The 24343-nt window shown below is 37.0% G+C and overlaps 1 protein-coding gene across 1 annotated transcript in view; it reads right to left on the bottom strand.

The window, feature by feature from the left end:
- LOC110580770 (pregnancy zone protein-like) overlaps nucleotides 1–22872 on the bottom strand; it is a 45046-nt gene extending 22174 nt beyond the window's left edge. The window contains exons 1-14 of the mRNA XM_021690432.1: nucleotides 22790–22872; nucleotides 20402–20589; nucleotides 19500–19646; nucleotides 19287–19339; nucleotides 18724–18744; nucleotides 18100–18268; nucleotides 16754–16838; nucleotides 14327–14450; nucleotides 12328–12442; nucleotides 10678–10787; nucleotides 8416–8577; nucleotides 7574–7801; nucleotides 6096–6159; nucleotides 2196–2338 (exon numbers count right to left, since the gene is read on the bottom strand). Of these exons, the coding sequence (XP_021546107.1) occupies nucleotides 2196–2338; nucleotides 6096–6159; nucleotides 7574–7801; nucleotides 8416–8577; nucleotides 10678–10787; nucleotides 12328–12442; nucleotides 14327–14450; nucleotides 16754–16838; nucleotides 18100–18268; nucleotides 18724–18744; nucleotides 19287–19339; nucleotides 19500–19646; nucleotides 20402–20589; nucleotides 22790–22872 (1692 nt within the window). The remainder of the gene's footprint in view (nucleotides 1–2195; nucleotides 2339–6095; nucleotides 6160–7573; nucleotides 7802–8415; nucleotides 8578–10677; nucleotides 10788–12327; nucleotides 12443–14326; nucleotides 14451–16753; nucleotides 16839–18099; nucleotides 18269–18723; nucleotides 18745–19286; nucleotides 19340–19499; nucleotides 19647–20401; nucleotides 20590–22789) is intronic.
- Nucleotides 22873–24343: the final 1471 nt, after the last annotated feature.

The raw sequence follows: 24343 nt of genomic DNA, 5'->3' as shown, positions 1-24343 counted from the left end.
AAAATGCCTTTTCTCTATCCCTATGAAAATTGAAGAAAATACTTAAAGTATATTATTGATTTGAGGGAACACACATCTCCAACTGACCTGGATCTTCCCTCACATTCTCAGCCTGCTCTTCACTCTGTTCATCAACCTGTCAGGTTGTTTACCTTCTAGGGTCCTCAATTTGTAATTTTAATAACTCTCTTTTCTAACTTTTAGTGTTAAATAAAAACAGTCAGCTTTCTTCTAAATACTTTTATTTTTTCATAGCTTATCTTTACTTTTTTTTTTTGAGAGAGAGAGTGAGAGAGAGAGAGAATGCACCCACAACCCTGAGATCATGACCCAAGTTGAAACCAAGAGTCAGACGATTAACAGACTGAGCCACCCAGGCGCCCCAGCTTATCTCTACTTCTTCTTCTTCTTTTTTTTAAAAGATTTTATTTATTTATTTGACAGAAAGAGACACAGTGAGAAAGGGAACACAAGCAGGGGGAGGTGGGAGAGGGAGAAGCAGGCTTCCCGCTGAGCAGGGAGCCCGATGCGGGGTTCGATCCCAGGACCCTGGGATCATGACCTTAGCTGGAGGCAGAGGCTTAACTAACTGAGCTACCCAGGCTTTTTTAAATGGGATTTTATTTATTTATGTATTTTTAATCTTTTTTTTTTTTTTTTTTTTAAGATTTTATTTATTTGACAGCGAGAGAGGGAACACAAGCAGGGGAGTGGGAGAGGGAGAAGCAGGCTTCCCGCGGAGCAGGGAGCCCGGTGTAGGGCTCGATCCCAGGACCCTGGGATCATGACCTGAGCCAAAGGCAGATGCTCAATGTCTGAGCCACCCAGGCGCCCCTTATCTCTACTTCTGATGAGTAAGTTACAAGATATATATATATTTTTAAATTTTATTTATTTATTCATGAGAGAGAGAGAGAGGCAGAGCGAGAAGCAGGCTCCCAAGGAGCAGGGAGCCCGATGCGGGACTCGATCCCAGGACCCTGAGATCATGACCTGAGCCAAAGGCAGACGCTTAACCATCTGAGCCACCCAGGCACCCAAGTTACAAGATATTTAACATGAAGAGGTTGAGAATCGTGTCCACGGGCTTTTGATTCTTTGTGGAGTTTTCTGGTGTTACCCAGGAGTTGTCACATGCTTTGTACCAGAGAAAAACCACTACTGGAATGAGCAAACTGTGCTGAAAGCGATTAGCATAACATGGCCATTCCAAGGTTTAACAAACACCTAACTACCATGATTAGCAGGAAGGGCATGGAAGTTGGAGACAGGAATCTCTCCCAGGTTCACAAGTAACACACAGAACATTCAAATGGAACAGAAACTATGCTCTTGGAAACCTTCCTAGCATTCTTTAGGAAGATGGAATTAAAAATTAAATCAGCATCCATTGTGTATTTTTCTCGGATCATTATTTATGTGGATCATTATATATTTAAAAAAGGATAATCTAATATAGTTTTCATTGCAGAAATGTTCATTTGCTATAAATGGAGTTTTAATCTCCCAAAAACTCATGTTAAAGAGTCTTTCTAGGTATATTTTTAAAAAGATATGTGAAGTTGGTGAATGTCATCTGATTGTCAATGTTAAAATTACAGCACAAAATTCTCTTGGGATAAAGCTTATTTATATTTCAGTAGGCTTCTTATTACAACTATGTATTCTTTGGAAATTTGCAAGTATGTTAGATTTTTCTGCTATGGTCATTACCATAGAGGGCCCAGGCTATGTTTCTTAACATGGGGCACATACATATACTCTGTTCTGTATTATCAGAATGTAACTCACAGTGAGTTACTGGTTTCTGCAACAGTACATGGATGTGTGTCAGGGGGTACAATGGGGTAAAACTGACACATCCTTGTGAAGCATCATTTTTAATTGAAAATTTAGGGAACAAAACACTGCAAAATTAAAACTATTTAAGCTTTATAATAGAGCAGATTTTGGATTCCACATGAATTTTAAGATAAAACAAGAAATTTTTAAAACATTGTGTTTATGGCCACCTGCTTTGGACTTCTTCACTAGCCCTCTCAGGCAGGGTATGGCATCTCTGTCAGCCTTTGGAGGTCCTTTGGAGGATGTTTTAGGAGCCCTATGCAGCAGTTTTTAAAATGGACATAATTTCCTTCTTTTTCATACCTCCAAAGGGGAGATGAATAAAAGAACTGCTTACACAAAAGACCCACCTTATTGGCAAAACAGTTTTCAATCTCGAGTTTCTCAGTATCGGCGACAATTTCTCCACTGGGTAAAATAGCATAAACCAGCAACTGGGCAGCAGGAACGATGTCTGAGTCCACTCGAAAGGAGAAGGAAAATACCCCTTTCACTGGAGAATAAAAAAAGTCCAAGATAATTGATTAGGAAGAGGGAAGAGTTCTCAACTTTAGAAAGAAGAGGCTCTCCAAACTTACTCACATTTGGAGCACACGAAATAAGAGAAGACTTGCATTTCTACCATTGTGCACGTACACCTACATGCTGAACCAATGACAGTTTTTCTTAAAGATGTAGGATTACTTGTTCATTTCCTTTGCTTGAGTAGAGAAAAACATTTAATGCACATTTTGGTTTTAAAATTAAAAAAAAAGATTTCTTAAGAAAAAAGTCAAGAGAGGGTGCCTGGGTGGCTCAGTTGGTTAAGCGACTGCCTTCGGCTCAGGTCATGATCCTGGCGTCCCGGGATCGAGTCCCGCATCGGGCTCCCTGCTCAGTAGGGAGTCTGCTTCTTCCTCTGACCCTCCCCCCTCTCATGTGCTCTCTCTCTCTCTCATTCTCTCTCCCTCAAATAAATAAAATCTTAAAAAAAAGAAAAAGAAAAAAGTCAAGAGAGAAGAACTTCTAGACATCTTTAATTATCTCTATTTATGAACTTCTAGACATCTTTAATTATCTCTATTTATGATCCAAAACAACACAATGCCTGTCATATGCCTGAGGACAATTCAAAGAATGCAACACAGTCTCTACTTCAGGCCATTTTCAATACCGCAGAGATACAAGGACAAATAATCACATACAAAACAAGGTGTGTCTCTGATTTTTATCAGAGAATTCCCTGTCTTTATCTTAGTGGTTTCTTTCTGTGTGCATACATAGTGCTTATAGGATATACCCACTTAATTTTCTCATAAATGTTCTAAGTTCCTTATAGCATAAAATCCTTTAAAAATTGTAGCCGTCCTATATCTATAGAAAATTTGAGGACAGCTTGTGGTGAAAATACACAGAAACCGCAGGGTCAAAATAAATTTGAAACTTCTGACTTATGTCATTTAGCATAATACCCTCTAAGTCCATCTATGTTGTCGCAAATAGCAAGATTCCATTCTTTTTTTTATGGCTGAGTCGTACAGCATAGAGAATACAGTCAATAATATAGTAATAATGTTGTATGGAGATAGATGGTGACTAAACTTATCATGGTGAGCACTGAGTAATGTATAGAATTGCTGAATCAATATATTGTACACCTGAAACTAATATAACATTGTGTTAATTATACTTCCATAAAAAATTTGAAATGATAATACTAAAACCATATAAGAAGCACATAAAAAGCATAACACCTCGAGGGCATCTTGAGGGCATGGACCATATTTTATTAATGTTTTTATCTAAAAGTCTTTTTATAGAGATATATGAAAACAGGAAGATATATTATCTCCAAATTTAGTTCTCCTCAAGGATAGTTCAAATATATAAACCTCAAAGTTTAGCTATCACAAATTGTAAACAAAGAGATATCCTATCTTTCATTTATGAATTAGTTTAAGAATATTTATTGTGTACCCACTGTTTGCCAAGGACTAGTAGAAAAAAATGAGGTTTCAAAGATAAAAGACAAACACATTTTAATCTTTGTAACATGTAATTCTTCATTTTTTTTCCTGGATATTCTAACCTGTTTTGGGTAAATGAGCTTTTTGATCTCTCTAAATATGCTCTGTCAATAAAAAATTTTTATTTTATTTTTATTTTGTCTTAGTAAAATGTTAGCCTATAATTATTCAAATGAATAGAAAAAAGGGAAGCTACTTATGAGATTTAGACTGGGGACGTGTAACAAATAAATAGACCAAATGTATTCATCTTTTTGTAACAGACCCTTTTTTTGAAAAGTCAATTATTCTTTCATCAAGAGATGTTGATGATTCAAGAAAATCCAGAAGGAAAGTATGATCTAAGATATAGAAATGCTGTGAACCAACCTGGCTTAAATGACATTTAGAAAACACTCCACTTAAGAGCAAAAGAATAGAAATGCTAACATTGGGCGCCTGGGTGGCTCAGTTGGTTAAGTGACTGCCTTCGGCTCAGGTCATGATCCTGGAGTCCCGGGATCGAGTCCCGCATCCGGCTCCCTGCTCCGCGGGGAGCCTGCTTCTCCCTCTGACCCTCCCCACTCTCATGTGCTCTCTGTCTCTCTCATTCTCTCTGTCTCAAATAAATAAATAAAAATCTTTAAAAAAAAAAAAAAAAAAAAAAAATATATGTTTAAAAAAAAAAAAAAAAAAAAAGAAATGCTAACATTTACCAAGGTAGATCATATTTCAGGCCATAAAATTGTGTCTCAATAAATTTATTTTTTTAATTTTTAAAAGATTTTATTTATTTATTTATTTATTTATTTATTTATTTATTTATTTAATTTAGAGCATGCATGAGCAGGGGAATTGTGGTGGGGGAGAGAATCTCAAGCAGACTTTGCACTGAGTGCGGAGCTAAGTTGGAGCTTGATCTCATGACCCTGAGATCATGACCTGAGCTGAAATTAGGAGTCAGACACTTAATTGACTGGGCCACCCAGGTGCCCCATGTCTCAGTAAATTTAAAAGATATGATCGCAATGGCATTAAATTAGAAATCAATAAGAAAAATATCTCAATATTTAGAAACTAAATAACATTTATTTTACGAACCCCCATAGTCCAAAGTAGACATTCAAAGGGAAATTTAAAAATGTTTTGAACTGAACATAAATGAAAATGTCACTTGCAAATACTTGTAAGATGCAGATAAAGCAGTATCTTGAAACCTAATGTTTGTCTAGTCGCTTTCAAAATTTCTTGGGACTAATCACTCTTTGTCATCCTAGAAAGGATTACACCCAAGGCCCCACCAGTATCTAATTTAGATAATTGAGATGATGATATTTGGGCCTTTTGAGCTGATGAAACTTACATGAGATTTTGGACTTGAGTTAATGCTATAAAGGACCAAGGCTTTTAGGGTTGTTGGAACGGGGTGAATGCATTTTGCATATGGGATGGATGTGAATCTTTGGGGCCAGAGGGCAGTTTGTGATATGTAGACTAATGTCCCCACAAAGATAGCATAATCTCAAACACTTGTGTATATGATATGTTATACAGCAAAAGGGACTTTGCAAACGCGATTAAGTCAAGGACCTTGAGATGGGAAGATTATTCTGGGTTATCCAAGTGAGCCCAATATAATCACAGTGATCTTTAAAGTGGGGGCAGAAATGCAACAAAGAGGTTTGAAGATGATGTACTTCTGGCGTTGAAGACAGAAACTGAGGCATGCAGGAGGTCCGTAAGCAAGGAAACAGATAATTAATTCCCTAGAGCTCCAGAAGGCATGCGGTCCTGCTGACACCCTGATATTAGCCCAGGGAGAGCCTGACCTACAGAACTAAGCTGATAAATTTGCATGGTTTTAAGCCAGAAAGTGGGTGGCAATCTATTATAGCGGCAATAGGAAACGAATACAAAGACCTACACAGTCAGATTTTTCTTTGGTGATTTTCTGCGCTTTCAAATTATTTTATGTGTTTTAAAACATTTAATTATAAAATGAATATATTTTACCTTAGGAATAAAATTTAAAATATAGAAATGCTATAAAATGAAGAAAAAATACTAAATGGGCTAAAATGAACCTACTATGGCATCTTTTTATATTAGCTTCCTCATCTTTGGTTGATGGAAGAAGGTTGGTGATCATCATCTCTATAAAAAGTACATGTAAAATGTAAGATGTGAAAATAACTTCTTCTTGCTACAATGTTCAGGATTTGAGTATTTGAGAGAAAAAACCCAGGAACTCCTGGAAGTACTTACTGTCTCCTTGTTCAATGGACAACACATGGCTTCCCGATCGGGAGATGCTTCCTCTTGCTTTGATCTGAAGAGGGAAATATATCCATTATCATTTTAAAGGGCACATCCTAAAATACGTAACGTATTATGTAAAATACTTACGTAAACGTATTTAAAATATATAAGTAAATTATCTCACTACTCCAGTCCAAAAGTTTCGAATACTCAAGTTCTCTTTCAGTGTTTTCCTATACATATAGTGACATACCTTAAATAACAGATATAGAAGTTTTGCAGTGTTTTAATATTTTACTTAATGTTTGCTATTTATCTTGACTATTAATGCTTCAAGCTTACATGTTCTTTCAATAAATATTTTAAACATACACAAAGCAATATACAGTAAAGGCAGATATAAAATATATGTCGGTATTCTCTATTGTTAAAAAACTAAATGTATTGATACTCTCTATATACCAGGCATTGAACTAAATAATTTGGTTTTCAGATTTGATTTAATGTGCACAATATTCCCATGAAATAGGTATAAATACCATCCCTAGTAGTCAGGGAAGATGATTGATATTTGTCTTTACAAATGAAATTATATCAATAGCCCAGGGTCACATAATTAGGAAGCAATAAAACTAAGATTCTAACTTATCAATTTTTTTTTACTTTTTCAAAGAATTTTAAAAAATATTATTTATAGTTAATGTTCCTATATAGAATTTCCTACACATAAATTTTTCTTCTTAAAATGACTTACTTGAGTAACTACCAATTTTGGATCATATTTTTAGTCTTGGGACACAAATAGGTTTATTGGTCTCAAAAGTATCATACCAATTTATAGTATGCCTGTCAATGTCCTTTTCTGCTGCAATTGTACTAGTCATGAACTTTGTAAACTATTTAGAAGCTTTATAGGTGTAAAATGCTACTGGCTTTATTGTTTTTTTTTTCACTTCTCCAATTAAAGTCGAAATTGAATATTTTCCAGAAGATTGTTTATGATTTTTTTTTTTAAAGTAGGATCCATGTGCAAAATGATCCCAACATGGGGCTTGAACTCACAACCCTGAGATCAAGACATGACCTGAGATCAATCAAGACTCAGATGCTTAATCACCAACTGAGCCACCCCGGTGCCCCAATGTTTATAATTTTTATTTCCTGTTGATTAAGTTCTTGATTTCTTATAGTTTGCTTATTTTTCTATTGAGTTTTAAGGAAAGCATTCTTTTTGACTAGCAAGGCATTTTTCTTAGGCTTTTTCCTCTCATTCAATGATTTTCCATTGGAACTCATAAAAACTAAACGTTTCAGTAGAGATCAGAGCATAATAAGAAATTAAAGCATTAATAACTTTATTAGGAAACAACTTTTCTTCAAGAAAAAAGGGTTTTCACTGATATCTTACAAAGGGCATTACTTAGGAACTCAATCTTTTTGGGGCTTACACAATTAGGAGGAGCTATAGTGGTTTCCATTCTTACCAAATAATAGAAAGTTAATTCTTTTTCGTCCTTCAGAATCTGTCCATTCAGGATGTAATGTGCCCGGATATCCTGGATTTGTCCACAGGCCTTGGTACCAGTAACAAGTTCAAGGGAAACGTAACTCTTGCTCAGGGAGAAAATACGCTTTACAGTGTGCTGTGCTTGTGTATGAAATTCTTCAAGCCACCAGTTATCAAAACAGAGGTTATTCTGTTTGTAAGTGACCTGGTGGAAAGAGTAAAAGTCTTAAAAATGCTATTTGTTAATGTACATTATGTATATATTGGTCACTCTAAGAGTCGTTTACTGAAGATTTTATGTGAACTGTGCTTATTTGGTTCCATCAGTCTGCTTTCTCAAGTGAAGCATAATCTGTGAGTGACTTTTCCTTAAGTTTATTTAAGGTTGTGCTATTCTGATTTAGTAGATAATATTCACTCACAGTCAGGATCAATTACTTTTTCTTAATACCCTTATGCCTATAAATTGCATACAGATATTTAAATTTTTTATGGAAAACAAAAAATAGCAGTATGCCAAAGAAACCAAACAAAATCTAATCTGTAATAAAATTATAAAAATATTGAATTTTACAAGGGAATTTCAAGATGATCTAATAAGTGTCTCCTGAAACTAGACCATGCTGTAAATGGAGTCTATCTAAAGTGAAAGTTTTCTGGCAAATAACATTTTCTTATAATTTAGGTCTCCAAATGGCTTAGTTTCTATTTTACTCTTAATTGTAATTTCTCTTCTCCCTAGAATTTACATGCTTCCTGTCCTTAAATTATGTGCCCTCAGCAATCTCTTTGTAGTCCCAGATGCCCCTTCCCACTTACCGTAACTGTAAAGAGAGAAGATATGAATTTGGTGGTATCGATGGAAATGTTCACCAGACCGTGCTCATTTGTGATAAGGCTGGAACGGTATGCAGTTACATCCACCCTGACGACTACAGTTTTATTGGGGATTGGTTGATCCTTCTCATCAACCAGAAGAACCTAGAAGTGTGGAGGTGATAGCTGGTGTTACATAGCAATGACACTTCCACCCTCTGTTGGGTTCACCTCTTGACCTTGGGGCCGCTGTCATTTACTGAAGATCTTAGAATCAATCTGAAAATAAGATTTGTTTTCTGGGCTCTAAACTATTTTTCTTTTTGACATTTCTATTTAGATATTCGGTAGGCACAAAACAATTGAGAATATCCGAAAAATGGACTCATAATATCACCCTTTCCAACTCTTCATCCCTAGTGTTCTCTATCTCAGTATATGGTGCTTTTATCCATCCCATAGGTTATGCAGCAATATCAAGGGCCTTTTAAAAAATCATTTTCTCTTTTTCGCTGACTAATGCTAACCCATGGCCAAGTGTTATCTCTTACTCTGTTAAATACATTTTATTTACTTCTCCTATTCCAGTTAAACCTGTTTAAGGTGAAATAATTATCAAGGGGTTTACAATGGAGCTGGGAAGCCATTAAGGAGATGGGTCTTATGACCTCCTCACTGGAGGACCCATGAACTTTTGAACTGGGCCAAACTCAGCCCAAACCCCTGCAACCTGCTACAGAAGGTTTTGCTCAGTGATAGCCTTAGCAACCAATTATATTCAGTCAAGATTAATTTTCTGCCATCAACACCAATCAAAATTCCTTATGAATAGCACACACAAGAATTCTCCTTTGTCTTTAAAAACCCTTGATATTTGTTCTCAGGGACAGGGAGCACTATTTGAACTGCAGCCCAAATCCGTTTTTCCCAAATTGTAATTCTGAGGCTCCAAATAAATGCTTTGTTTTTATCTTAGCTCCTCTTTTCTCAGCTGAGAAAACACAATATTTTTTCCCATCTGGTTTCCAATAGTTTTTAAACCTTTTTTACTATTTTAACTATTTTAACTTTTTTACACAGTTCACCCTCTTGCTACTTCATGCTGACTTCAAACCACTCTCTCTACAGCCTGAGCTAAACTGATCATATTATTCTCCTTAAAACCTTCAATAACTTCTCAGTCCAAAATTCTGAACATAACCCAAAAGGCCCTCAAGATGTGTTCTGGCTTACCTATAACTATCCAGCCAACCCAGTTAGTTATATCCCCTACCTCAGTCAGTCACACTCTTAGTTCTCTGCTCTTTAAAAGCTGTTTCACACCTAGGGCCTTGGCCATTCTCCCCTCTTTCTTAAATTTCTGACCAAGTCATATTCATCTTTAAGTCCTTAGTTTTCTCGCATTCTTTTCTTGGTCCGAAATGGCCCTGCCCAATCATATCTATACATTTATTAATTTCTTGCCAATTTGATACAAAATGCTGCAATAAATGAAGAAAATATAAAATTCATAATGTCATCAACTGTGAAATACTTAGGAATTTCACAGTTAATAAAGAAATTGACTATCATCTGCCAATTGTCTATCAACTGTCAATCGCTTATCTACTGTCAATTCAAAGATTAGTTACTAAAAAAGGAAACTTAAAATGCTTAGAAACCTTATATCTCTTATATGACAGAAAATTGATAGTTTACTAAATTGGATATCAGTCTGAAAACTTACCAATATTCAGCTTTGAAGCTGAAAAAAACCCCTTTTATTTATTTTTATTTATCTATTTATTTATTTTTTAAAAAGATTTTTATTTATTAATTTGACAGAGAGAGACAGCAAGAGAGAGAACACAAGCAGGGGGAGTGGGAGAGGGAGAAGCAGGCTTCCCGCGGAGCAGGGAGGCCAATGCGGAGTTAGATCCCAGGACCCTGGGATCATGACCCGAGCTGAAGGCAGACGCTTAACGACTGAGCCACCCAGGCGCCCCTGAAAAAAAAACCTTTTAAAACGAGGAAATAAAAGAGTATGGAGCCAAACTACACAAGAAAAATGTATTATAGAGGTGTGTTAGGAAGGTAACTAATAAAAGTGTGCTTTATTTTTCTGAATGTGATGGTATTTGCCTTTTAAGTTTGTCATTTGCTGTAAATTTTCTCATTCTAAATAAATATTTATTTTTATAATCAATTGTACTTTTGTGGTATAAAAATTCATTTTCTTTAAGTCCACATCCCCCAAATTATGATTCTATTGAGAAGATATTTTACCTGCCCAAAAAAAGGGAGCCCATGCCTATAATGTGTATCCGCTTTTGTAAACTTCAGTTTGCTTAAGGTATTTGTGATTTCACATGATCCATGCCCAGTTAATTCCAACTCTGAAAAAGAAATAAGTGAAGTTGAATTGTTCTTTAGATTCAACTCACCTCCCGCCTCCAACCCAGCTTCACTCCATCATGACAAGGTACTATCTATCCCTATTCTATTTTTTATCCTTTCCAGAATTTTTCACACTTAGAAAATACAAGCAACTTGACATTAGTTTCACCTTCATACAAAAATTATTGTACCTAATTCCCCAATTTCTCTGGTTTCACAAGTGTCTCACTGGTTCCATCCATGTTATTAAATTCTTCCCATCTCCTCTGTGATGTTGCTCCACTTTTGTTTGTCTCTCTCAGATCCCTCCCCTCTCCCCATGAGTTTTTGCATACAACATGATTCTTCACATTGGCCTCAAAGTATGCTTAAATGTCTATCACAAATACTTCCCCAGCAAGACCCTTCTTTTGACTGTATGCCCCTTCCCGTATAGCCAAAGCCTGGTGCCCTTCCATTTGTGAAGTGTAATCTGTGTCTTGGCTTCATCATCTAAAGCTTTCTTGTTTTCTCCTATCCCTACGGCTTCTAATTTTATTATGCTGGTTTATTTGACACTATGTCCTAAATGTAGTTGTTTCTGTGCTTGGGACTTTCCTTGTTTGTCTCTAGCCCCTATTTAGCAATGCTAAGTGAGTTTGCTTTCAGAATAATTGCACTTACTCTTAGGAGGATATAGATACAATTAGAATCATTCCAGATTTACATTTCTGGTCTTGATTTTGCTCTGGTTTTCTTTTAAAATTATTTTTAAAGCAGAATGAGTCAACTTCTATCTTGAAATTCCAGATTACAATTAATTATCTTTGACACATTCTCCTCACCATAGTTCTTTCTCATCTACTCCTTATCTTCGTTAATGGTGTTTCCATTTCCTAGGTCCCAGATCTGATATCTTTGGAGCAATTTTGAATAGTAATCTGAGGTATCACATGTAACAAATTGTTTCATGTAGCCTGTCCTCTTTATGTCTGCTAGAATTATATTTTCAAAATATCAATTTATTTAGAACATTCTCCTTAAATCTATCTGCCGATATCCAAGGTTTTTAACAATAAAGTCTAATCTTTTTAGCATACGATTTACTTTTTTACACACCTTAGCCCCAATTTACATTGTCAGATTATTTTGAGACCAAACACATTTGTTTTATGCCAATCATGCATTCCCAGTCCATCATGAGCTTTCAAAATATTAGTCATTCTATATAAATCAGCTCACATGCTACTTTATAAACTTTCTTTGTCCCTATATAAGAATTAATTCTCTCTCTTCATACTCATTTGGACTTTAGTTTTTACATTTCTCGTGGAAATTTTGTTATGGTTATAAATATATGCATACGAACATATATACATATACACATATACATACATACATGTAATTTCTCTTTAGATTTCTAGATCCTTGACAGCAGGGACCGTGTTATTTTCATAGTCCCCAGAAACTACAAAATGTTTCACATGGAATGGATGTTTGATAAATGCTTAACATATTGGTGAATTAATGAATTAATAAATATTTGAAAATAACACAAACCTGTTCCATCCTCTTTGACTTTGGCTTCCACTTGTATGCTCATGTCATACCCCTTCTGTCTCAGCTGGAATATTTTAGTCTTCACGAGTTGTGTGAAACAGCCTTCACTGTCTGCCTGAAGAGAAAGAAAGAGAGTTCCTGGGTCCTCTGGTTTGCTGTCAAAAAAGTCAGTTATCAATCTGTGAAAGTTTTTCGGTGGCCAAAGGATATTTTACAAATGTTCTGACCATCTTTTAGGGGTTGATCCTTTCCCAAGCCAAAAATGACATCAAATTTCTTCCCAAGCCAAAAATGATATCAAATGTCATCATTAATCGTTGAGTTACTCATTGCCAACCTCTGCCTTCCTCCTTCTCTTCTGAAAGCCTATCCCGTTTCTGCCAAATTAAATGTCCTAGTTTCAAAATGTGCCATCATACTCTCTCTGCATACATTGTTCCTCAAGTGATAACATTCTTTTTCTTCCATTCTTATCTTGGCCAACAGTTACTGCTCTTCTAAACGCAACTCAGATATAACATCTCCTCTGTGAGCACCTTCATCTACACATCGACTAAGGATTATATTTTCTAACTATATTTCTCCATGCATAGGACATTAATAAAAACATATATATTTATTGAATAGATGAATCATTATAGTAATTAGATTTCCAAACTAAACATTGGGACCCACATCTTAAGAAAGATTTGTTTTCATTTTTTTACTTATTTACATGAAAATATGTATTGTGTAATAAAATTTAATATTTAATTTACTTATATTTACTTATAGTTTACTTGATCATTTTTTAATTTACTCACTGGAAAATAAAAATTAATTCCTGTGTCCCTGATATAGTAAAATTTTGGCAACCTGATTTTTCTCATGTTTATCTTTCTTTTTTTTTTTTTTTAAGATTTTATTTATTTATTTGTTAGAGATAGAGAGAAGGAGAGCACAAGCAGGTGGAGTGGCAAGCAGAGGGAGAGGGAGAAGCAGGCTCCCCACTGAGGAAGGAGCCCGACGTGGGGCTCGATCCCAGGACCCTGGGATCATGACCTGAGCCGAAGGCAGCCGCTTAACCGACTGAGCCACCCAGGCACCCCTCATGTTTATCTTTCTTATTGATGTTTATTTTGACATTCATCATCATATTCATCACCCTTGCTTTTCATTCATTTGCTCTCTGCAACTTTTTTTTTTTAGAGAAAGAGTGCATGCATGCATGCATGGGGGAGGAGGGTAGCGAGAGAGGCAGAGGGAGAGAGAGAGAATCTTATGCAGGCTCCACACCCAGCACAGTGCCCGAAGTGGGGTTCGATTCCACCACCCCAAGATCATGACCGGAGCTGAAACCAAGAGTCGGATGCTTAACTGAACCACGCAGGTGCCCCTCTCTGAAGCTTTGATAACTTTCTTTTCCGTGCCCTTACAGTGCCCACTCACTGCCACTGGGCTTTTATGTTCTCTTTTTATGCTGGTTTCATATTCTTCCATATGAGGTTTAGATTCCATAACAAGTCATTTGATTCTCCCACTAACCAAATTCTTTTTTTTTTTTTTTAAGTAAGCTCTTCACCCAACGTGGGGCTGGAACTCATGACCCTGAATTCAAGAGTCGCAGGCTCTACCAGCTGAGCCAGCCAAGTGCCCCCTCCCACTAACCAAATTCTTAACATCTGCCACATTCTTTTTCTATTATCTGTTTGATAAAGATCAACTTTGGATACTTCCACATTATCTTATGCCTTTATACCCGGCATGCTGATTGCTCTCAGAAGGAAATTACAAAACTGGCCAAATAAATACCACTATAAATTCATGAACCCAACTCTCAAGTGGGCTCCTAATATTGCCAGGCAATCTTACAATGTTTCCCTTACTCCACACTACTCTCTGTTGAACTGTTTTCACCATACAGTATTGTATTCTTTTGTATGATATTCTTTCTTGCATTAAAATCCATGAGAAAACAAGATCTGGTGTTAGTGTCCTGGGGAGAATGGTTTCCATATACCTGTTGACTGAATTCTTCACAGATACTTTGTGAATGTCTTCCATGGCAGACAGAACGGTATCGGGAGTATTTTCTGCATACGTTAATTGTCACCAGACCAGAGACAGGCTTTCCATATGTGTATCTGTAACGATAAAGCAGTTATACAAAAGGATATTTGATATAAACAACTCAGATATTTTTCACACGATTGGATCCATTCATGTATCCATCTTGTTCATAGAGCACATATACTTCCTTCCCATACCATTTGTACTTTAGAAACACTTATTCTGAAACTATGTCTTAATTATCTAAGTGGACCTACATCTACAACTCTAAGAGAACTTACTGAATCTTTTTGAAACACTTCTAAATGAAAAATGAACAATGTAGTTTTTCTCAGATCTTTCCTCCCTTTCAGTTGAGGTTTTACTATAAGACTATCTTATTTCCGGGTGCCTGGGTGGCTCAGTTGGTTAAGCGACTGCCTTCAGCTCAGGTCATGATCCTGGAGTCCCGGGATCGAGTCCCGCATCGGGCTCCCTGCTCAGCGGGGAGTCTGTTTCTCCCTCTGACCTTCCCCCCTCTCATGCTCTCTTTCTCATTCTCTCTCTCAAATAAATAAATAAAATCTTTAAAAAAAAAAAAAAGACTATCTTATTTCCTTCTTTCCCCACCGTCAGGTTATCTAGGTTATAATCCCAGCTTTGACAATACCTAAGTTGTTTTAGGGAAAAATTTAAGGATATGTAGACAGGGTATTTCTAGGTCTTCCCTAATTCATATGTATTTTAAGAGGATAAATGAGAACTTAAATGGGAATTTAAATACACTAGCTACATATCATACAACATATCTGTTATATACAAACAGTATCATAATGACTTAGTCTGATTCTGCCAAATCTGATGGAAGGATATGCTAAGGTATGGTCTGAATGTTTGCATCCCCCCCAAATTTATATGTGGAAATCCTAAACCCCAAGGATGGTAGTATTAGGGGATGAAGTCTTTGGGAGGTACTTAGATAATGCAGGTGGAGCCCCCATGAATGTGATTGGTGCCTTTATAAAAGAGGCTCCAGAGAGATCCTTTGCCCCTTCCACCTATGAGGGCATGGCAAGAAGGCGCCAGCTATGAACCAGAAAGAACCTTCACCAGAATGTGACCATGCTGGCACCTTGATCTTGGATTTCTCAGCCTCTAGAACTATGAGCAATAAATTTCTGTTGTTTATAAACTACCCACTCTGTGGTATTTTGTCATAGCAGACTGAGCAAAGTAAGACAAGATGCGAAGCCAAACTTAGTCTGTTGTTTCTCAGAGTATGCTTAATGGACTACCTACATTGAAATTACCTGAGATATGTACTGAGATTCAGAGTCCTGAATCTTTCCTTAGATTTATGATTGGAATCTTTAGATGTGGGGGCCAAGGAATCTACATTTTAATTACCTCCATAGATTCTGATGTTCACCTAAGTTTGAGACCTATTGCTTTGGTCCAAACTGTGAGGTAGATGAGGTTTGACTTCGATGACCCTGATCCTCCCCTTTTTAAAGTTTTTTCCCCCCCTAATTTCTAGAAGTGCTGATAAAGCTATAAATTATTTACCAAATCTCACTTTGTTGAATGTTATCTTTAAATGTCACTCAAAGGGCTCTTCTTTCTGAGGGAAAAATCTAAACATCAAACTGGTGAGAAAGATGAAAATATGATCCTCATACTATTTTCAAAAGCAAGAGGTAAAGTGTCTCTCCTCAGTGTATGTGGAGAATGTTCTACTGAACTAAAAGGCAATCAGGGAAGAAATAACTATGACACATCTTTTAAATTCTACATTATATAGCTATATACCTATTTAAGAAAGTCTCCTTTTTTCCCCCTAATTTTCCATAGTTTAAGAAATTGGGAGCAATAAAAAAAATGGGGATCATAGGATACAAAATAACACAGAAGTTATGAACATGAGCATGAACTTGAGCTGGATGTCCTGTGTTCAGTTTGGCACAGTCTCTGCCATGTACAATGTTTCATGAAGCTAGATTTTTTTTTTTAATTGCAGAAGCAATATAGGATAGTGGCAAAGAGTTCAGGGTCTGGAGCCAGACTGTTAGACTTAAATTCTAGTCTCCCATTTACTGTATGTAGAAACTTGAACAAGTTTTCTATCCCCCACATGTTATAGTTTCCTCATTTGCAAACTAAGGATAACTATCCCCATCTCACAAGGCACTTAAAACATTATCTGGCACATTTTAAGTGTAAATGCTTTTATTGGTAGAAGTAAAAGTGTCCTATGCTGCCACCCCTACTCCCTAGCTGGAGCTCAGGCATGCTGGAGAGAAAGTCATTCTCTAATTAAAATACTTTGAAGTCTGATAACGATTACTTGCAGTGCACATAAAGTAGGGAGATAGAAATGCTATGAAATAATGTAACTCACAGGGCACAGACGGATACCGTAAATTCTTCCTCTAGAAAACCAATAGTCTTGGGCATTTTCACTTGGACCTCAAATTTGGGCAAAACTGTTGTTAACAGAAGGAAGAAAGAGGTGAAGGTGGGCAGGCAGGATATCTTGCCAGTATTAGTAATGACTATTACAGAACCTTATAACATAGGATCACATGAAATGATTTCAATTACATTAAGACGCAGCAGGGCCTCTACTGACCACAGAGATGTGTTTATGACCATGGGTATTTGTACCATGTTAACTTGGTTACGCTGGCCCTGCATTTCCTAGAATCTTCTTTGAATTTGGTCAAGACTTAAAGATGGGAGGAAAGCAGCATCATTAGTCTCTGAAGGTCATCATGGTTAGATGTGGTGACAGGTACAGAGAGGCGAGGAAATTCCAATTTGTCCTTATTCTTTCCGTGTCCAGTTCTTCCCAACTGCTGTCCTGCTGACTAATAGAGGCCCGAGACCCACCATCAGACGCTTGATTACAGAAATACTGAAGTGGTAGAAAAGAAGATGTACAGATACATACAGTCTTCCATAGATTCTTCTATGAGTTTCCCTTTGTGGTCCACTTTGGCGGCTGAAGTTACCCCTTGAAGGTGCTAAGTTATTCATCCCCACCAATGCTTCAGAACTGGTTAGTAATTTCCTCTGATCCACCAGTTCCCCCCTGCTGGACCCTTACCTTCCCATCCATCCTCTCTCACAGTTGTGTAAGGCTAGCTGTTCCTGTAATATATCCCTGTTCTATAATCCTCATGGTAGTCCAGGTGAATTTGGGGAATGATAGTTTTGTGATAAGTCTCTTCATCCATGGCATGATATACTTAATTTACATGAGAAAATCCACATGATTGATAACTAGTAAGATGGCTTTAATGTCTCACCACTTTGATTAGAGTAGTCTAAGTGTAGGTCATAGACAGCCAGGAGGTACCTTCAGTTATAAGATACAGATCAACAGATGCATGCAGATATTTGTTGTATTGGTTAACAATTTCTGTTTGAATAGGGTAACGGAGCTATTAAAATCTCTCTTACCTCTTAGTGGCTCTGTGATTTTTGGTAAATTACTAACTGTTCTAGTATTGATGTACTCATTTGTAAAACGGAGACAATATAGTATCTGCCTCAGATGGTTGATAAGAGGATTAAATGAGATAGTGCATGAAAGACGCTTAGTGAATATTTGGGTAAATAAAAAAAACTTGCTAATTTCCAACTACCATATGCTAGATTTTTGCTTGTACCTATGCGTAAAAACTCTTAAACTCTTAAATACTCTAATGTCATAAATGTCTTGGACACAGGCAGAATTCTTACCATATTCATTCACTTCAAAGGGGTGCTCTATTTTTTCCCCTGACTCCTTCTGCAGTTTGACCTTATAAATACCCAGAGTGGGCTCCACTGAGAGTGGGAAGGCGAGCTGGCTGAGTCCTCCTTGCAATCTGAGACTTTGCCATTGGAAAATTCGGTTCCTCTTGGGATTCTATAGGTAAAAATGTTATGAGTTCATAGAAACAACTGAAATATATAATTTGAGTAGAGGGACAGCTTTTAGGGAGGGCACTTTTGGGAGTTGGATAAGAGATGGTTGGTAAATTGATACAAAACGTACTGGGCAAAGTTTTCTAGGAATTCTACACGGGGGAAAGAGCAGCAAGGTTACCAGCTATGAGACAGTACAGCTCGCAATACCTCTTTTTGAAATTATGCATATCCATTTTGGTCAGAAATACTGGAAGAGTCGTGAACTTGTATCATCTCAGGGGATTTTATTCCTTCATTTACATCTTATCCGCTCTCCAAAGGATTGAAGATAGACAGGGAAAACTGTTTGGTTTTGGTGAAGTGCTAGTGGGGAGGGGAGAGGTGGCAAGGGGCAATGGAACATAACTTGTAGTAAGTCCTCATCTTGACTGCGATGCATAAGATATTACCTACCTCAATATAAACCACTGGGAACTGGAAGGAAAAAAAATAGTATGAGTATGGGATAGAGGTTAGAAAAAGAAAGCCATGACATCAGCACTGATAAACTATCTGATTCAGAGGAAATGAGTCTGTATATTTCTTGTCCAAACAAGGAAATGTACCCCAGTTTGGTTCACGGCACTTTACATGTTTAGTTTGGGACATATATCTCTTGAGAAGTCATGACTTTACTTTTATGAAATATTGTACAATTGTGGAAACCTACGCTAAGGTAAAAAGGGCCAAATAAGAAGTTTATTTTGCAGATGAAATTTGTCTCTGAGAAAGTCTCCATTTCTCTAAGGGAGAAATCAAGTGCACTGATTTTCTTTTGTTCAATAAAAATTACTGGGATCTTTAAGAGGATAAATTCAACTGAATATTTTATTTTAATAATGCAGTTGGTGAACTGATTTCCCTATTCTCCAGCAGTGGTACTCTTATGAGATCATATTGGTCTCAGGTTCTCGAAAAGAATGGGCTTGACATTTTTGCCTGTTTCCCCCAAACTCATCCACTGTAATGAGACTTACCGTTTCATTCAAAGGGTGAAAATTGACATCCACAGAGACAACGCGGAATCTCACTGAAACAGAGAGATTTTTCCCTTGAAACCGTCCAATGGGAATCGGGGGGTAAATAACACAGATAACGACATGCCTGGATCTTCATGACTGCAGAATAAAGGAATAGAGAACCACACACCCACCCCTTAAAGTTGCCCTCGCTGATTTGTTCCCTGATACCTGTTTGTCCCGGTTTGTAGATGGGTTTGTCTGTTTGGACAAAGATGAGGCTGTCTACTTTTGTGATGTGCACTGTCTTCCTCTTTATGAACTGCTGGGTTGGCCCCTTCACCTCCACAGTAATCAACCCTGAGGAAGATGGTAACTCTGGAAGCTGTAAAACAGAAAAGAGCTGAAAAATCTGCGCAGATCCACTTTTGAATGTCTCAGCCTTTATGACTTTCTTATTTCTCTGGTTAGTCCCGGAGAGTGAGTAAGGAATAAGTCGAGAATTATGTTCCTGGATTTATAGATTCTTATGTTAATGTAACATGACAGTAACACTTTGTTGATTTAAAGGGAAAATGTCACTGCAATAAAAGGAACTAGTTCTTCAAACTGTCAACTGTCATGAGGGTGAAGGAAATAACATGCTTTCATTTCCACAGCAATATGATAGTATTAAAATAATTATCAAATGTTATTTTCCGATGGTCGACATCAACATTCTGTGTTATCATTGGTAGTAAGGCCTGTGATTAACTATTTAATTCCTTATGTAATAAAAAGCTACAAGGACAAGACATTAACTGACAACCACTTGTCAGATCTTAAATAAGTCACTTAAATTTATGAGTTTCAGTGTTTTTATGGGTAATGGCATGAACTTTATTTCCCTCACAAGTTTAAGAGCAAGCGAAATCTTTCCCATAACTACTATTACGTTTTGCATATTGCACTGGAATTGTTTGTAAATATTATGAAAGCATAGTCAGTAGAACTTCACTTTTAGAATCTAATTTGAAAGTCACTTTGTGCCTCTCAGTTTTTTCACTATGCTTTTTTATTGTCGGGTGTCAGGACACAGGCATCAGCTAATATGCTCTTCCTCTAATGAGCTTCCATATCCCGAGGAGCCATACTAACAGTGAATGGGCTGCAGTAGAAGGAGTTCTTCTCTGTCACCAGGTCTGTGAGGAGGGTTCTGGTCTGCATTCCATACTCCAGAATTATGTTCAGTGTCACCGTCTCATTCAGGTGATTAAGCATGACACAAGCCTTCTCAGAGACCCCAGTGTACAGCTCTGATGGGACCAGCACCAGATACTGCCTGTGGAGAAGTTTCTGGATCAATCATGGAGAAGTTAAAAAGACATCATTATTGTGGCTGTTTTCTAGATCATCTTTTCTGTGATCACCAATCACAGAACAGAGCCAGATTTCAGCAAGAGGGTAGAGGAATGTATTCTTCAAAGGCTAATCCAAAAGATCTTAGAAACTCAGAAACCTCCAACAAGTTGAACATTAATATGCTTCTCTTGTATTGTGGGGGATATTCACTCTCACAATATTTGTAAAACTATTCATAAGCTATGGATAAGCAATCCATGAGTCATTATGTATTTTGGATAGAAATTATTTTCAGGGGCGCCTGGGTGGCTCAGTCGGTTAAGCGTCTGCCTTTGGCTCAGGTCATGATCTTGGAGTCCTGGGATCGAACCCCACATCAGGCTCCCTGCTCAGCTCGGAGTCTGCTTCTCCCTCTCCCTCTATCCCTCCCCATCTCTTTCGTGCTCTCTCTCTCCCTCTCCCTCAAATAAATAAAGTCTTTTTTAAGAAAGGAAGTTATTTTCAAAATTAGAAATGGATCAACATGGGATATTGTTCAGCCTTAACAAAAGGAAATCTTATCATTTGCAACAACATGGATGGGCTTTGAGGTCATTATAAGAGAAATATGTTAGAGAAAGATAATATTGCATGCTGTCACTTATATGTAGAATCTTTTTAAAAAAAAGTCAAATTCATAGAAACAGAGAACAGAAAAGTGGCTGCCAGGGGCTGGGGTGGAGGGGTGTTGAAGGAAATAGGGAGAGGTTGGTAAAAGGGTACAAACTTTCATTTATAATAAGATGACGTCTGGGGTTATAATGTATGACCTGGTGACTATAGTTGATAACTCTGCATTGTATAAATGAAATTTGCTGGAAGTAGAATTTAAATGTTCTCACAAAAAAAAAAAAAGAAGAAGAGTAAATACGCATGAGATGGATGTGTTAATTCACCTAATGGGAGGAATCCTTCCATTATATAGGTATGTGAAACCATCACGTGGTACACTTGAAATATTTTGTAATTTTATTTGTCAATTACATGTCTATAAAGCTGAAAAAAAATTTTTTTTTTTTAAGCAACAACACAATGTGATTAACCAATTGATTATCACTGAAAGTGTTAAGAACCTGTCTACAGGTGGTCTTGGGTTTCATGTGGATGATATGAATTTCCTTATTCCAGGACACGAAAGTGATAGCAATTAATAGATGAGGAGGAGTTGAATTGCTTTGCAGTATTATTTCAGAAGGAATTTTAGCTCTTTCCCCTCTTTCATTCTGTTGGAAGCCAAGCCAAACCATGTAACACTAATCACCAAATATATTACCATGTCCACCCAGAAGAAAATATCCCTTTCCTGTTGTTCTTTACCCATCATTTACAACCACTCAAATGTGCTGTACTATGCAATGCTCTGATTGCCCAGGACTCTCTCTCTTTCTGGAGTGTCCTTGTCTATCTGGATACATTCTATTTACTTCAATAAGACCTCCCCAAAACAACTTTCTCTCTGCAGACTTAGGTGATGTCCCTTCTCCTATCTCCCTTAAAGTTTCCAGGAGGAGGGAGGTTTTCTCTGTGGGCATTCTCACAGACTCCTGCAATGCTTGCAGGTTTTGCACTGTAGTCCTTTCTCTGTGCACTATCTCCTCCTATTTTCTATACTGTGAGGTATTGAGGGCAGGGTCCACATTTTGTTAATCTGTATATTCCCAAGATCTAACGCCAGCCTCTACAGGTTTGCTGAAGAATTGGGTGGTCTGACACACACATCCTGGCTTGTGTGAAAGTCATGCATCCATCCTGGAGATCCCTGACTGAGGGAAAATACGGCAACTGAGTCATTTCACAGTGGACGAGACACTGCAGCCCTTTTCATGAGACAATAAAGAATGTATCCTTTTTTTTTTCTTTTTGGCAGGAATTCTATATTATTATTTAATGAATGTTGTATAATTCTATATTCTTATTTGGTGAAGGTTTCACAAATGTTATTGCCCTATGTCTCCATGTTTTCTAGAACTGGAGTATGCTTCTTTCCACATGAGCCATAACAATTTACTGACCTTTCCAAACCCCTTGAACAGCAGATAATTTCATAGGAAATCAGAAAATAAATAAGAGAGACATATCAAGAAGCAGATAACACAATGGAAAAGAGAAGGACAATAGAATTTTCTGGAAATGTTGCTTACGGTTTTGAAGCAGTGGAAGCATCTCTGGGAAGGAGCAGGAAAAATAGAATCAAGACTGGATTGGGCAGTTGATTTCCCCTCATGGTGTGGAGAGAAAGAGGAAATAATAGGAATCTGAGTCCTTGATTCCTTGAACTCTGCTCTTGTTCCAGAATCACTGGTTTTTATTTTACCTGATGGGCAGTGAAAGTAAACTGCTAGCCATTTATTTTTGTAACATATTAACTACTTCCAGCATAAAAAAATCAATTCCAGATTATTTCTATGACCATCAGTATTCTTTGATCCACTTTCTCAAATTTTCTGTCTTTGAAAAATAGGACTTTTAAGCTACACTGGCTCTGATCATTAATCAGTACCTTAAATATTTTTAAAAAGAAACAAAATAAATTATATGACTTGATGAAATCGATTAATATTCTTGACTTTCATTTTCTTTTTTTAAAAGAGCTATTAATGTAAATACATATCCCAAATCGGTTCTTAGTAGTCCAGGGAGCATCACATATTCCCCTCAGCTTCATCCTATATGGTTCTTTAATGAAGCAAAGAAGTGGAATTTATCACAGGATTTTAAACAAAAGAAATCTGAAGACAATCTCTCCCTTGTTTAGTGGCTTAACATTTGCATTTTATAGCTCTCTTTATGTTTGCTTGTTTATAAAGAAAATGATAGTTCATTTGGATACAACCCATATAAAACATACTTATTATTTCTTAGTTCATTGAACATCTAGAATAAAAGCCAATTAATTCATTTTATTCCCTAAGGAAATGACCTTTATTTGAGCAATATAAAACTATTTTATCCGGGCTCCTAGGTGGCTCAGTCAGTTAACTGTCTGCCTTCGGCACCTGCCTTAGGCTTAGGTCATGATCTTGGGGTCCTGGAATCGAGCCCCATGTTGGGCTCCTTGCTCAGCGGGGAGTCTGCTTCTCCCTCTCCCTCTGCTGCTCCCCCTGCTTGTGCTCTCTCTTTCTGTCAAATAAATAAATAAAATCTTAAAAAAAATATTATCAATAGTGATTCATCATCCTATTTGCTTTCCAAGGGAGACTGGGATGTTAGAATCTATTTTCATGGAGTCCTGAAAATAAGAAAGATCCACACTGTTACATTAATTTAACACACAAAATGAAGTGTGCTTATTTTGAATAGAGAACCGGTTTAAACTCTAAAATAGGATGTGATGAGAAACAGACATTTCTATAGATGAAGTATATTTTGTTTTTAACATACTTTTATTTTTTTTAGATCTATTTATTTGAGGGTGAGAGAGAGAGCATGAGTGAGGGGAGGGGCAGAGGGAGAGAGAGAATTTTAAGCAGGCTCCACACCCAGCACCGAGCGGGAGGCAGGGCTCAATCTCACGACCGGAGGATCATGACCTGAGTGAAATGAAGAGTCCCACGTTTAACCAACGGAGCCATCCAGGGGCCCTTTTGACTACATTTTTGTAAACGACCTGAGAGAGTGAGGAGTGGTGATACTGTACGTGGCCACCTTTTGGAACTGTATTTAAAACTATAGGTATGTAAAATATTTAAATTCTA

The sequence above is a fragment of the Neomonachus schauinslandi genome, chromosome 5, assembly GCF_002201575.2.
Source record: "Neomonachus schauinslandi chromosome 5, ASM220157v2, whole genome shotgun sequence".
NCBI lineage: Eukaryota > Metazoa > Chordata > Mammalia > Carnivora > Phocidae > Neomonachus > Neomonachus schauinslandi.
The sequence above is the reverse complement of the archived record's forward strand: the minus strand, read 5'-3'. Positions and strand labels throughout refer to the sequence as shown.